Here is a 13,974-nt window from a genome sequence, read left to right as displayed (position 1 = left end):
TATTAAATAATTAGTTAATGCTAAAATATTTTCTGCGATCTACTATCGTCTCATAAGGTAGCAATACCGTGTTTTATGCACATTTCTTTCAAATTAAATTGGATATCCTCCATTTTTTTCGACATTTGTTCATCCTTGATGGTATATTAAAATAATTGTATTAAATGTGTAAAATCCGATTTGGGAGTAATAGTGCATCTTTATTTGTTACGCGACTGCGTCGCATCAAACCTAGAATGATTTTTTGTAAGTATATACTATCAATTTTTAACCATAACATAGATATACATCACGAAGTTAAGCATTTTTCAGCGGCAATTTCACGTTTTTGACATTTTCCGGAGTTGTTTTTTTTTCACTCAAAGCGTTGCCCACGTTCCGACTACATAAAAACAAGTTTAGGCATACGACATTTGCCATTCCATTTAAATTCCTACAAACTTGACCGCTTTTTTATGACCAGATGATTATAGAATAATGCAGTCAATTGACCATTAACGTTTGCCATGAGCATTTATTGTGTCTGTTTGGTTGTAGTGACATAGGCATACAGGCACTCTTCGGGTAAAATGATGCAATGCTTGTTTTTATTCTTGAAGGCTGTGGACAGTGTATCATTTTTTAATATTATAATTCTTATTATTCTTCTTCTTATTATTCTTCTTCTTCTTATTATTACTATTATTGTTGTTATTATTATTATTATTATTATTATTATTATTATTATTATTATTATTATTATTATTATTATTGTTATTGTTATTGTTGTAGTTGTAGTTGTAGTTGTTGTTGTTGTTGTTGTTGTAGTAGTAGTGGTAGTGGTAGTGGTAGCAGCAGCAGCAGCAGCAGCAGCAGTAGCAGTAGCAGTAGCAGTAGCAGCAGCAGCAGCAGCAGCAGTAGCAGTAGCACCACCGCTGCCACTTCCACCATCATCGTCGTCGTCATCATCATCATCATCATCATCATCATCATCATCATCATCATCATCATCATCATCATCATCATCATCATCAACAACAACAACAACAACAACAACATAATCTTATGATTATGTCAACAACATCATCAACAACAACAACAACCCAAATTTAACATTGTCGCCAATGGTTCAGAAAGGTGACTAGCTATATTTTACACCAGAAACCTTCAGTACATTTTCAGTTAGTAGTATCTGTAGTTGCAAAAGTTGGACGCACTGACATAGATAAAACTACAGTTAATGAGTTCGCGCCATATATAATTACAGTCAACCTCGCCAATAGTCAGTACGTTTTTCAGCTATTTTAAGAAATTATTATCGGAATACCGGCATTTTTCTCTTTTCAATATCGATATTTTAAGGCACATTTTTTGTGTGCGGCAAAATGACACTCTTTAAGGAAATGAACTCGTTTTCAACAAGATAAAAAAAGATCGACCTTCTGTTACGAATAATAATGATTTTAAAGTAACTCTCGCTCATCGATAGAAGCAACCTATAAATGTTAACGGCTTAAAGTGACACTCTTATTTAGAGTCAATAAATATACATGTATAAAAAACATAACTTTTGAATGATAAACCTTTTAAAAACTTACTTAATAATGCATTTATGGAAACTATTAACGACTGATAACAAGATTGTAACAGTGTATTTAATAGCAGAAAACGCAAAAAATATTAAATAATTGGTGAGTGCTAAAATATTTACTGTGGTCTACTATAGTCTTATAAGGTAGAAATATCGCGTTTTCTGCACATTTCTTTCAAATTAATCTCGGTATCTTTCATAAGAACCATTGTTTTCAACATTTATTCATCCTTTTTGGTATATTAAACAATTGTAATAATTGGAATAAATCTTATTTTGAAGTAAGAGTGCATCTTTAACCCCGAAGAGTAATCTATTTAGTATATAGATAAAGGACAGCCATTGTATTGTATGGTCATGTTTAAAATGGCAACTCAGAATGTTCTTTCTGCTTTTGTTATGAAATTTAGATACTTAGTTTGATCTTAAAATATCGACCAACTTTTCAATTGAAACGTTTCGGTCGTCTAAGTCCTTAAAATGTTGCACAAGTATGACCTTTATAACATCGACTAAATTTTTCTCTACCAAATCGATGCTTCATAAATATTTAATTCATGCCATTTATAGAACATTTCCACCATTAAAATAAGAATGCACTAAAAAGAGACTAAAGTAGCTCAGTTTGACAATCGCCAGAAGTCCGTACTTAATTGACACGCTACATACTCTTCAACAGTTCCAGGCTGAGGAACTTCATCATCATGATCATCAGCAGCAGCAGCACCAACACCAGCAGCACCACTAACACCACCACCACCAGCACCACCACCACCATCGTCATCGTCATCATCGTCATCATCATCATCATCATCATCATCATCATCATCATCATCTACTGAAAGGATGTTTTAAATGTACTAGTTAAACAGATTAATTTTAAACTGATAACAATACCAGTAGGCAAAATACGTGACAATTGAAATCAAAGTATATTTCAAAATCTGGAACGTTTTATAAAGAAAGAGGACCCCACATTAGCTGGTAAGGCGTACGTTCTGCATTGGAACTTTGTATAAAAGTCCCGAAAGAAGCGAGCAATGTGTGGTCGTATATTCCCATGCATTCATGTTTAATTAATGAGCTGTTAATGAAATTACATTATCGAAGGTCTATGTAAATCATAATAAGTATTTCTCCTCACGCAGTCAGTTGCGTGCAAAATATTTAAAGTGACACTCTTATTCAAAATCAATACATACACATGTAAAACAAACATACATTTTGAGTGATACACCCTCAACTACTAACTAAATAATGCATTTATGGAAAATATTAATTACTATTAACAATTTTATAACTGTGTTTTAAAAGCTGAAAACGCAAAAAAAAGAATTGGTGAATGCTAAAATATTTACTGCGATCTACTATGGTCTCATAAGGTAGAAATATCCTGTTTTCTGCACATTTCTTTTCCCTTCATACGAATCATTGTTTTCGACATTTGTTCATTCTTTTAGGTATATTAAAACAATTGTATTAAATGTGTTAAACATTATAAATATTGTGGTTTTTTAATGTTCGCTTTATTAAAACTTCTGGATATAGCATAAACAAGAAAATCAAAACTTTAGTAAACTATCTTTTGACAAATGTTTCAACGAAAACCGTCCTGTCGCAAAGAAAACACATTGGCATTCACAACCAATTTTGCAATTGACCTGGAAAAGTTAATAATTTACATAAGCTCGCTTGCTGTAACTGTTTGGCTGAGAAAAACAGATAGAATTCACTAAATGATGACTTTATTGTCCTCGATAGTACCATGCGCGGAAATATAGGAAAACGGCAGAAAATGGGCGAGAGAGAGAGGGAGGGAGATACTGAGAGATATTCGTCAATATCGGGAAAAACCGATTGCTGGCGGTACTTAGCAGATACTGTTGTAGAGGCATTCATGAAACACACGAATCATTCTCAGCTAGTTACAGAGCGCGAGTCAGAAACATTTGAATCATTTAACGGATGACTTTACTTATAACATTGACATATGACTTCGGACATTGTGTTTAAGATTGATAAAACTCGGTCACCGTTCAGAATGGGCAAATCTAAGGAGGTATGTTAAATTAATATATTTATTTTTTCATCAATTTAATTAAAATCGGGATAACGAATTTTAATTAATATATCAATGTCTTAAAAATACATTGTTTTCCTTTCGTACAATTATTCATATTAATTCTATTCAAGTTGATGTATCTAACATTTTTATTTATTTATTTTACAAAAAAAATTTTTTTTTAATGCCTGGTTACCTTATATAAATTTGGTGTCTTCTGAAAGCGAATTTCTTTCTGATAACTTTAAGTAAAAATATGCAAAACGCAATAAAACCTTTTCATTTTGTAGATTGGTATGTATATTGCATTTATTTTACATAACTTTGGTTAAAGAAACATGTTTTCATACGAAAATAGCAGGCCTTATATATGACTTTAACCGTTCCATTTTTTAAAAGAAGTATGTACAATTGCGTTTGAAATACGACATACAATTGTGTTGTTTGCTAAGTTACACGTGTTGTAGCTGCAATTTAGAGCCATAATCTTACTTGATTTTCATGACGCCATGTTAAATTCTGACGTCATGTTACTGCATAGAGTTCGTACTTTGGAACTGACGTCCTTTGGAGTTAATTTGTGGAGTTTGGTTCCTCTGTTTATGACAATTACTTCGTTATTTAATGTAAATATGTTTAGGTCGAAACATACAACAGATGGTGTAAAGAAATTCTGAAATGTAGGCAATATTGGAGGATTACACGATTTTAAGCATATTTTGTATGGCCTTTCTTTACACCATTGTAATGAAAAAAGTTATCAACGGAATGGCTAAAGAAACTTTAGAGTCGATGAAAATATAAATAGATGTGCTGTTATATTTCTGAGAAATTGGTGCTCCTGTAAGTATACTAAGAATTGGAGCTGTATTCCTGTTTTGGACTTGGTGCTACTGTTGACCTTTCTGTATGTCCGTATATAGTACTCTTAATTCCCGATGGTGACGCTGATGATATTTATATAGATGACGACTCAGCATGATGAAACATCAGTGTCGATGATAATGACTAATAACTATGGTGGCAGACGACCGCGTTAAAACGTAAAAAGAAACGTCAACACATTCTTTAATGACCTTCTTGAATATGTATTTCAAAGAGTAAATTTGTATATGATTGATGACCACAAATAACACAACAACATTTAGCTATTTGTGTTATTTTTTAAAAAGAACACAATGCTGAATATAAGCTTACACTGAAACCATCTGTTTCGGTACGCAGTGTTTATTAGGAGTACTTTGACCTTTCTAATTAATAGCTAAAAAGTATATGTCACGCAGGATTACGGTACTACGCGGGATATGAAGGAATATTCGGCTCGCAAGGACTGTTTTGTGTGTGTTTAGAAGTACCCCATTATAAACTATTCTTATCTAGTGGCATTATATAGTTATCAAAGATTTAGAAATCAATCCGGTGAGGGAGCCATGATTTACACAGTACTCAAGTGAAAACACAAATATACACATTTAAAGCTGTACTCTCACTGATTTGAACTGAACGTTTTGACAACTTTTTTTATATCTTGTCTTGGAACGAGCCAATTTTGTGCGTAAACGTATGGACAACAGTGATATAATACTGCTGACAAAAGTCAGATCGCAGGTTTTCATATTTATGTTCATAAAATGTGTTTTATACATTTTTCTTAAAGCGTTTAGTAACGCTTTTAGCCATAGAACATCAATTACGAAATGAAAAATGAAAACCTGCGACCAGCAGTCAGCAGTCTTATATCACTGGGTTTCAGCAGTCTTATATCACTGGGTTTCAGCAGTCTTATATCACTGGGTTTCAGCAGTCTTATATCACTGGGTATCAGCAGTCTTATATCACTGGGTTTCAGCAGTCTTATATTACTGGGTTTCAGCAGTCTTATATCACTGGGTTTCAGCAGTCTTATATCACTGGGTTTCAGCAGTCTTATATCACTGGGTTTCAGCAGTCTTATATCACTGGGTTTCAGCAGTCTTATATCACTGGGTTTCAGCAGTCTTATATCACTGGGTTTCAGCAGTCTTATATCACTGGGTTTCAGCAGTCTTATATCACTGGGTTTCAGCAGTCTTATATCACTGGGTTTCAGCAGTCTTATATCACTGGGTTTTAGCAGTCTTATATCACTGGGTATCAGCAGTCTTATATCACTGGGTTTCAGCAGTCTTATATCACTGGGTTTCAGCAGTCTTATATCACTGGGTTTCAGCAGTCTTATATCACTGGGTTTCAGCAGTCTTATATCACTGGGTTTCAGCAGTCTTATATCACTGGGTATCAGCAGTCTTATATCACTGGGTTTCAGCAGTCTTATATCACTGGGTTTCAGCAGTCTTATATCACTGGGTTTCAGCAGTCTTATATCACTGGGTTTCAGATATTTACGCAAACATTGGCTCACTCCAAGACAAAAATTAAAAAAAAATGTTAAAAGGTTAAGCTTTGAGAGTGCAGCTTTAAGGCGTCTGGCAATAAACACTCATTTTCTTTTATCTTAGATATATTTTCTTCGGTTTTTGACCTATTCTTCTCTGAAACCAGCTCTTAATGCTCGCGATTTACTTTGGTGCTGGTAAATGCTTCCATGTTAATATCTCGTTAGGCATCTAGTTATTTTTCCCATACAAAGGACTGGAGTACGTCCGCGTGCGTATATTTAGTCTTATTGATTTAGAATAATTTACCAAGAATCGATACATCATTAGCAACTAGCCACAAAGGACATTAATTATTTCTGTACAGGTAGAAAATGGGTTCCAATAACGCTCAGAGATACATGGAATTGTCTGCTTAAACATGATCTTATATTTATTCAATCATTTTTTGATATTGATGACTGTTGTTGTTTTCTGTTTCAATTTCGGTTTTTTTTTAACTAACTTTTAACTTTTTCGGAGTTTAATTGTCTGCTGAAATATGATCTTATATTTATTCAACATTGATGACAGTTGATTTTTTCCAGTTTTGTGTTTTAACTAACTACAGTGTTTTCTGAATGGTCAGAAAGTGCTTAAGAGTTGATGTTTTTTCGAACTTGAGATACATTTTCATGGTACATGTTCTTTTACAGTTTTATAGATTATTTCTTTCTGGGCCGTTATTCATTAAACATCTTAAGTAATTTCCCAACTTAGGCCTAAAAAAATATGTCTGTTTCGGGTAACCCGACCCTACCTATAAAAATGCGCCGACCCTAACTATTTTTTTTCCGTTTCTGAGGAAAAAAATATATTCGTTAGCGAATAGACAGTTACGAAGGGCGTATAAATGCAGATTTTAATCAGAATTATTGTTTATATGATAAAACAAAGTCAGGCAATGACAGTAATGTAGTAAAGACTGCCATGTGCAAGAAAACACTCTGAACTTACGACAAATTTTGAAAAAAAAATAATAAAAAAATCAAAAAAAATCCCGACCTACCCTACCTAGATATTTTGGGAAGGTTACCCTAAACAAACATTTTTTTTGGCCTTATGTCAATTTCTTAAGTTCAGTATTTCACTTATCAAATGATATTATCGCTTCATAATATTTGAAATACTTTTTTTTATTGATTTGATTGAACATACATACTTCTGTTGAAAAAATACGTATAATTTTCTTTCATTGTGACTAAAAAATCCTAGAAAAAATGACTTTAGCTCATAAATTATTCAAGATGCGGTCTGCATTGTATGACATTTTGGCTACTGGTCTGCCTGGTATTTTTGCAACCATGGTAGCCATAATGATAGCCATAAATGATTCCAAAATAAGTCATTCGGATTTCCGTGTTGGCTACTGGCGTTTTGCATGGAATTTTTGCAACCGTGATAGCCATAAAAAATGATTTCACTGGTGTAACCTGCCAAAATAAGGCATTTAGTTTTCCGTGGTTGCTATTGGCGTTTTGCATGGAATTTTTGCAACCGTAATATCCATACATGATTTCACTGGTGTAACCTGCCAAAATAAGGCATTTGGTTTTCCGTGGTTGCTATTGGCGATTTGCATGGAATTTTTGCAACCGTAATAGCCATAAATGTTTTCACTGGTGTAACTTTCCAAAATAAGGTATTTAGTTTTCCGTGGTCGCTATTGGCGATAAGCATGGAATTTTCGCAACGAGATAATCATGAATTGTTTTACTCTGTTTAACATTCCAAAAAAGACATTCGATCTCCATTGTATGGGATGTTGGTTACTGGAGGTTTGCATAGATATTTTTCAACAATGACAGGACATACCCTATAACCACGACCCCCGCCCCCTCCACCCCAAGCCCCCCTCCCTCCCCTACCAATATATATATATATATATATATATATATATATATATATATATATATATATATATATATATATATATATATATATATATATATATATATATATATATATATTAATAATAATAATAATTTCAGCACAAAACTTAAGTAATAATTTATTACTTTTTGGGGGGAGTGGGGGTTGGGATAGGGGGTGGGGAAATAGGGTAGGGGTCCTGACAACATAACTGCCGCCTGTGTTCTTATATTGATTATTCCACAAGGTCATGATTCCCCTCGCTCGAGATCTCGCTGCATTGAGCCGCTGTACGTATTTGTCATATCGTGCCAAAGTATCAGCAAATACAGCCCACACATGGACAATAAATAATATTGATCGCTATCGAAAAACCGGAAGTGTAGGAGTCTGCGGCATTATTGAAAGTTGAACAAAAGCGTGTGAATATAAAACTCTACATTGACACGTGGTCGATATTTATTGGCTAATCTGATTGATGACGTAAGTTGAATGTTTAGGTTCCTGTTGGAGACGATTGTGTTCTTTCCTGTTTTTGTCCTTTACAGGAAGTAATTATGAAGTCCAAAGCGCTAAATATGATATTTTGGCATGTGAGTTTAAAGCTGTAAAATGTTTATTCAGTTATTCAATAAATCATACAGAAGCTCAAAGTACATCGGCAGCCATAATAATATATGATGCAATTGTTTGTTGTTTTTTGTCTAGTCAAAGTCAGCCTAAATTTTACCAGATTATTGATTGGTCAATAAATTGTAAGGTTTCCGGTATACAATTATGTGATTTTTTGTGTGGAGGATCCGTGGTCTAGTGGAAACACACTTGACTGTCAATCCAGGGGTCACTTGCTCGATTCCCAACCGCACCAGTAAAAAATACTAATCGTCTTTCGGAAGGGAGGTTAAATGGGGAACCCGTGTGACAGTGTTATTTACAATGATGCACATTAAAGAACCAGGGTAGCTATAACCCGGGTTACATTCTGTCTGTGCACTGTGATCCAAACCCCTAATATGACTTACAATCTTATCGGAGCTCTCGACAAAGGGCAAGGCCCGAGTGCGATATTAATAAACTTATCATTAGGTGAATTTTGGATGCCCTTTAGGCCACATTGCTTAAAGCTGCACTCTCACGGATTGAACGTTTTGACATTTTGTTAATTGTTTTGTCTTGGAACGAGCAAATTTATGCGGAAATGCAAAGAAACCAGTGATATAAGACTACTCACAAAACGTTAGTCACAGATTTTCTATTTCAGTTATTGATGTTTTATGTATTTTTCTTTAACCGTTGGTAATGCTTTAAGCCACAAAACATTAATTTTCGAAATGAAATATGAAAATGTGCGAACTCATATTTTGTCAGCAGTCTTTTAAGACTGTTTTACAGATATTTACGCAAAAATGCTCATTCCAAGACAAAAAATAAGAATAAAAAACCTGTAAAAACGGTAAATCTGCGAGAGTCCAGCTTTCAGTATATCTTGAAAGGGCTATATATGTTTTAAAGATGAATCTGAATAGTACATCAAATATATCTTCAGTCCGTCGCATCTTTTTGAAAATACGACTATTAATAGTACATCAATTATATGTTCAGTCCGCCGCATCTTTTTGAAAATACGACTATTAATAGTACATCAATTATATGTTCAGTCCGCCGCATCTTTTTGAAAATACGACTATTGCTCCATTGTAGCGCAATATCTGTCAGAAAATGTAATAACAGTAATGTAATAAAAACCCCCACATCTGCCTATTATGTTGTTGTGTAGGAGGGACACTCGTATAAGTTGGCAATAACTGTAACCACCAGCAAGATACATTTCATTTAATGACAATAAAAGAACTAACATAATATAAATGGAATTTATTTTTGTGTACAAGTATATTTTTTTGTGACAGATGCTACGTCCTCATGTTACATTCCGGTGCTATATGAGGGAAGATCTTAACCACCCTCGATCGCCCTTGATCTTCAGGGGCTGCATGGAGGGTGGGGTCGGTTTCGGGAATTTACACAACCGATAGTAGGTTTTGCTACCACTACACCACTTTTATGTGCTTTTTTCATAATATTCAAAACAAATTCAAAATTAGAAATTCAAAAAAAAATAATAAAAAATGCCTTTTTTCTCAACTGAATATATTGCGTTGAATCTGTGTTTTCTAAGAAATAGAGGAGCTATTAATAACTCTACCATTTTAAACGTGACTTGAAGAATATGCTTTTTAAATTAGGAAAATGTTTTTATAATTGTACTTTTTTTAGATCTTAGCAAAATTATCCTGAATCAGGATATAAATAATTACCTTATTTTTACCCTAGAATAGATGAATGTCCTTCAGACTAGCTAGTAATTACCATCTTACAATTACCGTCTTAGATTAACATCTTAAATTACCTTTAAATGCCATCTTAAATTACCATCTAAAAGTTTTTGTCCTGGAATAAAGTCACTTATGAAAAATATTTAGAACCAGTAATATGTGGATGACATCGTGTGCTGATCCTAATTATATAATTCTGTTAAGACATTTGTATAGGTTTTGTCTGACTAGTTACTTTTTATCCTCCCACATAAATGACTACTTACATAAAAACTTCTGATTAATGTTCTTTAAGCGATTGGTTTGGAATTATTTTCCACATGAGACCTCTAAAAAACTTTCGCTGAAATCGGGGACAGAGTTGCAATTATCCTCCCACCTAACTATACACATCTCCTCTTTTGATAAAAGTTTGGTTTGGGATTAATTTTCACATGCAACCTTAAAATCATTTTCGTTGAAATCGGAGATACAATTTTCAATTTTCCTCCCACCAGTTACTATTCAAATCTTTTTTTATTAAAGTACTTTTATTATTTTGTTTGATATTATCTATCTTAACATGCGACCTTTAAGTAACTTTCTTTGAAAACTTGAACATTACTTCATAAGTTTGTCTTCCCACCTAAGAAACATCAACCAAAACTCGCTATGCCGAAGTATGTTTGGACCTCAAGAAATACTTCGAGAAGACAGACATTCAAAATAACCGAAATACAAAACATGTGTCACTATAAACCCATTACATGTATACATGTTTAGCTTCCAACCTGAAGTACTACAGTCAAAACTCGGAATGTCGAAGTATATTTGGACCTAAAGAAGTACTTCGAGATAAAGTATATTCGAATTAACCGATATAGAAAAAAACAAGTGTAACTATACACCAAATATATTCGAAAACGTTCGACATGACCAGTACATCGAGTTAAAAATGTTCGAAAAGGCGAGTTTCGATTTTATTCAGATCACCTCCTTTGAATAAAGTTTCCACATGCGACCTTTGAAACACTTTTGTTGAAATCGGGGACATAATTTCCAATTATCCTCCTACCTTAGTAACTTTTCTCATTTCCACTTTTGATTAAAGTACATTTATCGTTTGGTTTGGTATTATTCTACACGCGCAACCTTTGACTCACTTTCGGTGAAATCTGGGAGAGCAATTCTTTTTGTCCTCCCTTCTTGATTCAGTGTCGGTGTTGTGGAATTATTTTGAAATTGAAACAGTATTATTACCCTTGGTCCTTTCATTCACATCTCCTTTATTTATCTCCTCAAAGTGTGTTTGTCATTTGAGAAAGGTTCTTTTGTTGCAAACAGTTGTTTGATACGACCTCGGGAACACTTTTATTCACATCATTGTGTAACGATTATATTCACCAACGTTTACATACTGTTCTGTTGTGGATCCCTGTTTCATCACAGTCACGCATTTCACGCGGGGAACCAGATCACAAACGTCACATCCGCAAACACCTTAAATATGCCTTCAATTATTTCAGGCGCTGTGAAAGTCGTTCCCATTTGGTGCTCACGTTATCGTTGTGTCTTTAAAACGTATTTTGTGTCGTAATCGGGGTATGGGTAGGGGTGTGTTGGAGGGGGTCGGGGATGGAAGTCATATTGAACCTTTTAGGAGTCATATTGAAACAGTTGGATGCAGCGACCTCCAAACCATTTCCATTGACATCTATGACGTTCGTCTTATATTTTGGTTGCCTGTGTTCTCGTGTCTTAATCCGTTTTTGTGTCGCACATGGTGGTGAAGAGGGGGCGGGGGTGAGTTAAGAAGTCATATCAAACCAATTCAGTGCAGTGACCTCTTAACTATTTTCATCGACATCTAAGACATTCGTCCCCAGGGTGGATTCTCATGTTTTCACGTCTTTAATAAGTAGTTTTGCTGTACATGGGGGTTTAAGAAGTCACGTTCAACTAATTAGTTGAGTAATTTAACCTTTTCATGACACAACTGTTGAGACCAAAGACGTCGCTTCGAGGATTAAGTTTCCAAGAGGTTGCTCTTTTTTACCACACATTAAAAAACTAATTAGTTGAATGATTCGACCTTTCCAAGACGCACCTCTTAAGACCAGAGACGTCGATTTAAAGCGACGACTTATTTTCCAAGAGGTTGCTCTTTTTTTACCACACATTAAAAAAAACAACTAATTAATTGAATGATTCGACCTTTTCAAGACGCACTTGTTAAGACCAGAGACGTTGATTTAAGGAATTATATTCCAAAAGATTGCTCTTTTTGAAAACACAATTAAAATAAAATCAACTTATAAGTTCAAAAAAAAGACCTTTTCATGACATAACTGTTAAGACCAAAACCGTCGCTTCGAGGAATTATTTTCCAAGAGGCTGCTCTTTTTTGACCACACATTTTGAAAATCAACTAATTAGTTGAATATTGCAACTGTTGACATCAGAGACGTCGCTTCGAGGATTTATTTTCCCAGAGTTTCTTCTTTTTTGACCACACATTTTAAAAAAATCACGTCTCCCACATGTAGGGAAATGTGATCTGAAATGCCGTATTTTTAAATACTTTTTATGCTTCATTTCCGTGCAATTCATACACGTTTTTGTATACAAATTATCACAAATTCCGCATTTGTGAAAAATAATAACGCAGTTTCATGGGATTCATACACACTTTTTTACATGAAAACATATGTTTCAATTTATATGCTTGAAAAGATTTGTAACATTATCACAAGTTTTGCATTTGTGAAAAATGTGACGTGTCGGGTTTATGGCCCAGATGTGCTCAATACAAATGTGTTCTAATCTCTTTTTTGTACAAAAGATAGAAGCAGGTTGAGTAATGTGTCTTTAAAAGTTCTGAGGTTAATTGTGCAGGATTTCATAGTTTCATTTAAGATTACTTTTTGTTGACTTTCTACAAAGCGTTCAAGGATAAATGAAGAAGACACGTTAACGGGAAAAACAGAGGCTTTGTGTGATTTCCAGGAATGTTAATGGTTATTTTTGCTATGTCATAGTAAGATGACATGAATTAAAATCTTAAATATTAAGAATGAGCACACTGAGCGTAACGAACGAGCCCTTCTTGATTATTAAGATTTTAATTCAGGTCATTAAACTAACTTAGAACACTACCTCACTGGCTGATACGTAGTCAACGCAAACTCTGACACAGGGAGTGTGTACCGTATCGGATGAGTGGCAGTGGGCGGACCTTTTAAGCACTCGCGAAAATATGAAAATCTTAATGATTAAGTCTAGACTAGTACTTAATATTTACACCTCAACTTCCATTCCTTAAATGAACTGCCTTTCGGCAATTGCGTTCATCAATCGATGAACGCAACATCTTCGGATATGTTCGGATCGTAATTCATTGCCTAACAATATACATGAAAGCTTTTGATCTTGTTATTGGTTGTATTGTGTCTGCAGGTCCCGTAAAATATAGATCAACATTTTTAAAAGTGTAAGTTTATTATATTTTAAATATAATGGTACCAGAAGTGTTTCAATTTTACGTTTTAAAGTGATTTCAAGTGGTTGATCTTTTCCCGCGTTATTGTGACGTCATTTGAAAAAAATGTTTCCCGTTATAGTCGGGTCGTTCTATTTACAGAGTGGGTAAGAACGGATTACTTAAAGGTTTTCTTAAATGAAATGAAGAATTTTTTTAACAATTCTTGAATGAAATAATGAACTATTGTCATTATCGGGGATATG

The 13,974-nt window shown here is 34.1% G+C and overlaps 1 protein-coding gene across 12 annotated transcripts in view; it reads left to right on the top strand.

Annotated features, from left to right (window-relative positions):
• Window positions 1-13,974, top strand: part of LOC128213016 (GTP-binding protein Di-Ras2-like) — a 169,521-nt gene that overhangs the window by 144,755 nt on the left and 10,792 nt on the right. The window contains exon 1 of one of the 12 annotated variants that reach the window (XM_052918482.1): window positions 3,404-3,629. The exons of the other annotated variants lie outside the window; for them this stretch is intronic. Within the exon in view, the coding sequence (XP_052774442.1) occupies window positions 3,561-3,629 (69 nt within the window). The 5' untranslated portion in view covers window positions 3,404-3,560. Of the gene's footprint in view, window positions 1-3,403; window positions 3,630-13,974 lie in introns of those variants that run through there. 12 annotated transcript variants of the gene reach the window in all.

The sequence above is a fragment of the Mya arenaria genome, chromosome 13 (assembly GCF_026914265.1).
Source record: "Mya arenaria isolate MELC-2E11 chromosome 13, ASM2691426v1".
In the NCBI taxonomy this organism is placed as follows: Eukaryota; Metazoa; Mollusca; class Bivalvia; order Myida; family Myidae; genus Mya; species Mya arenaria.
This window is presented reverse-complemented; position numbering and strand designations above follow the sequence as displayed.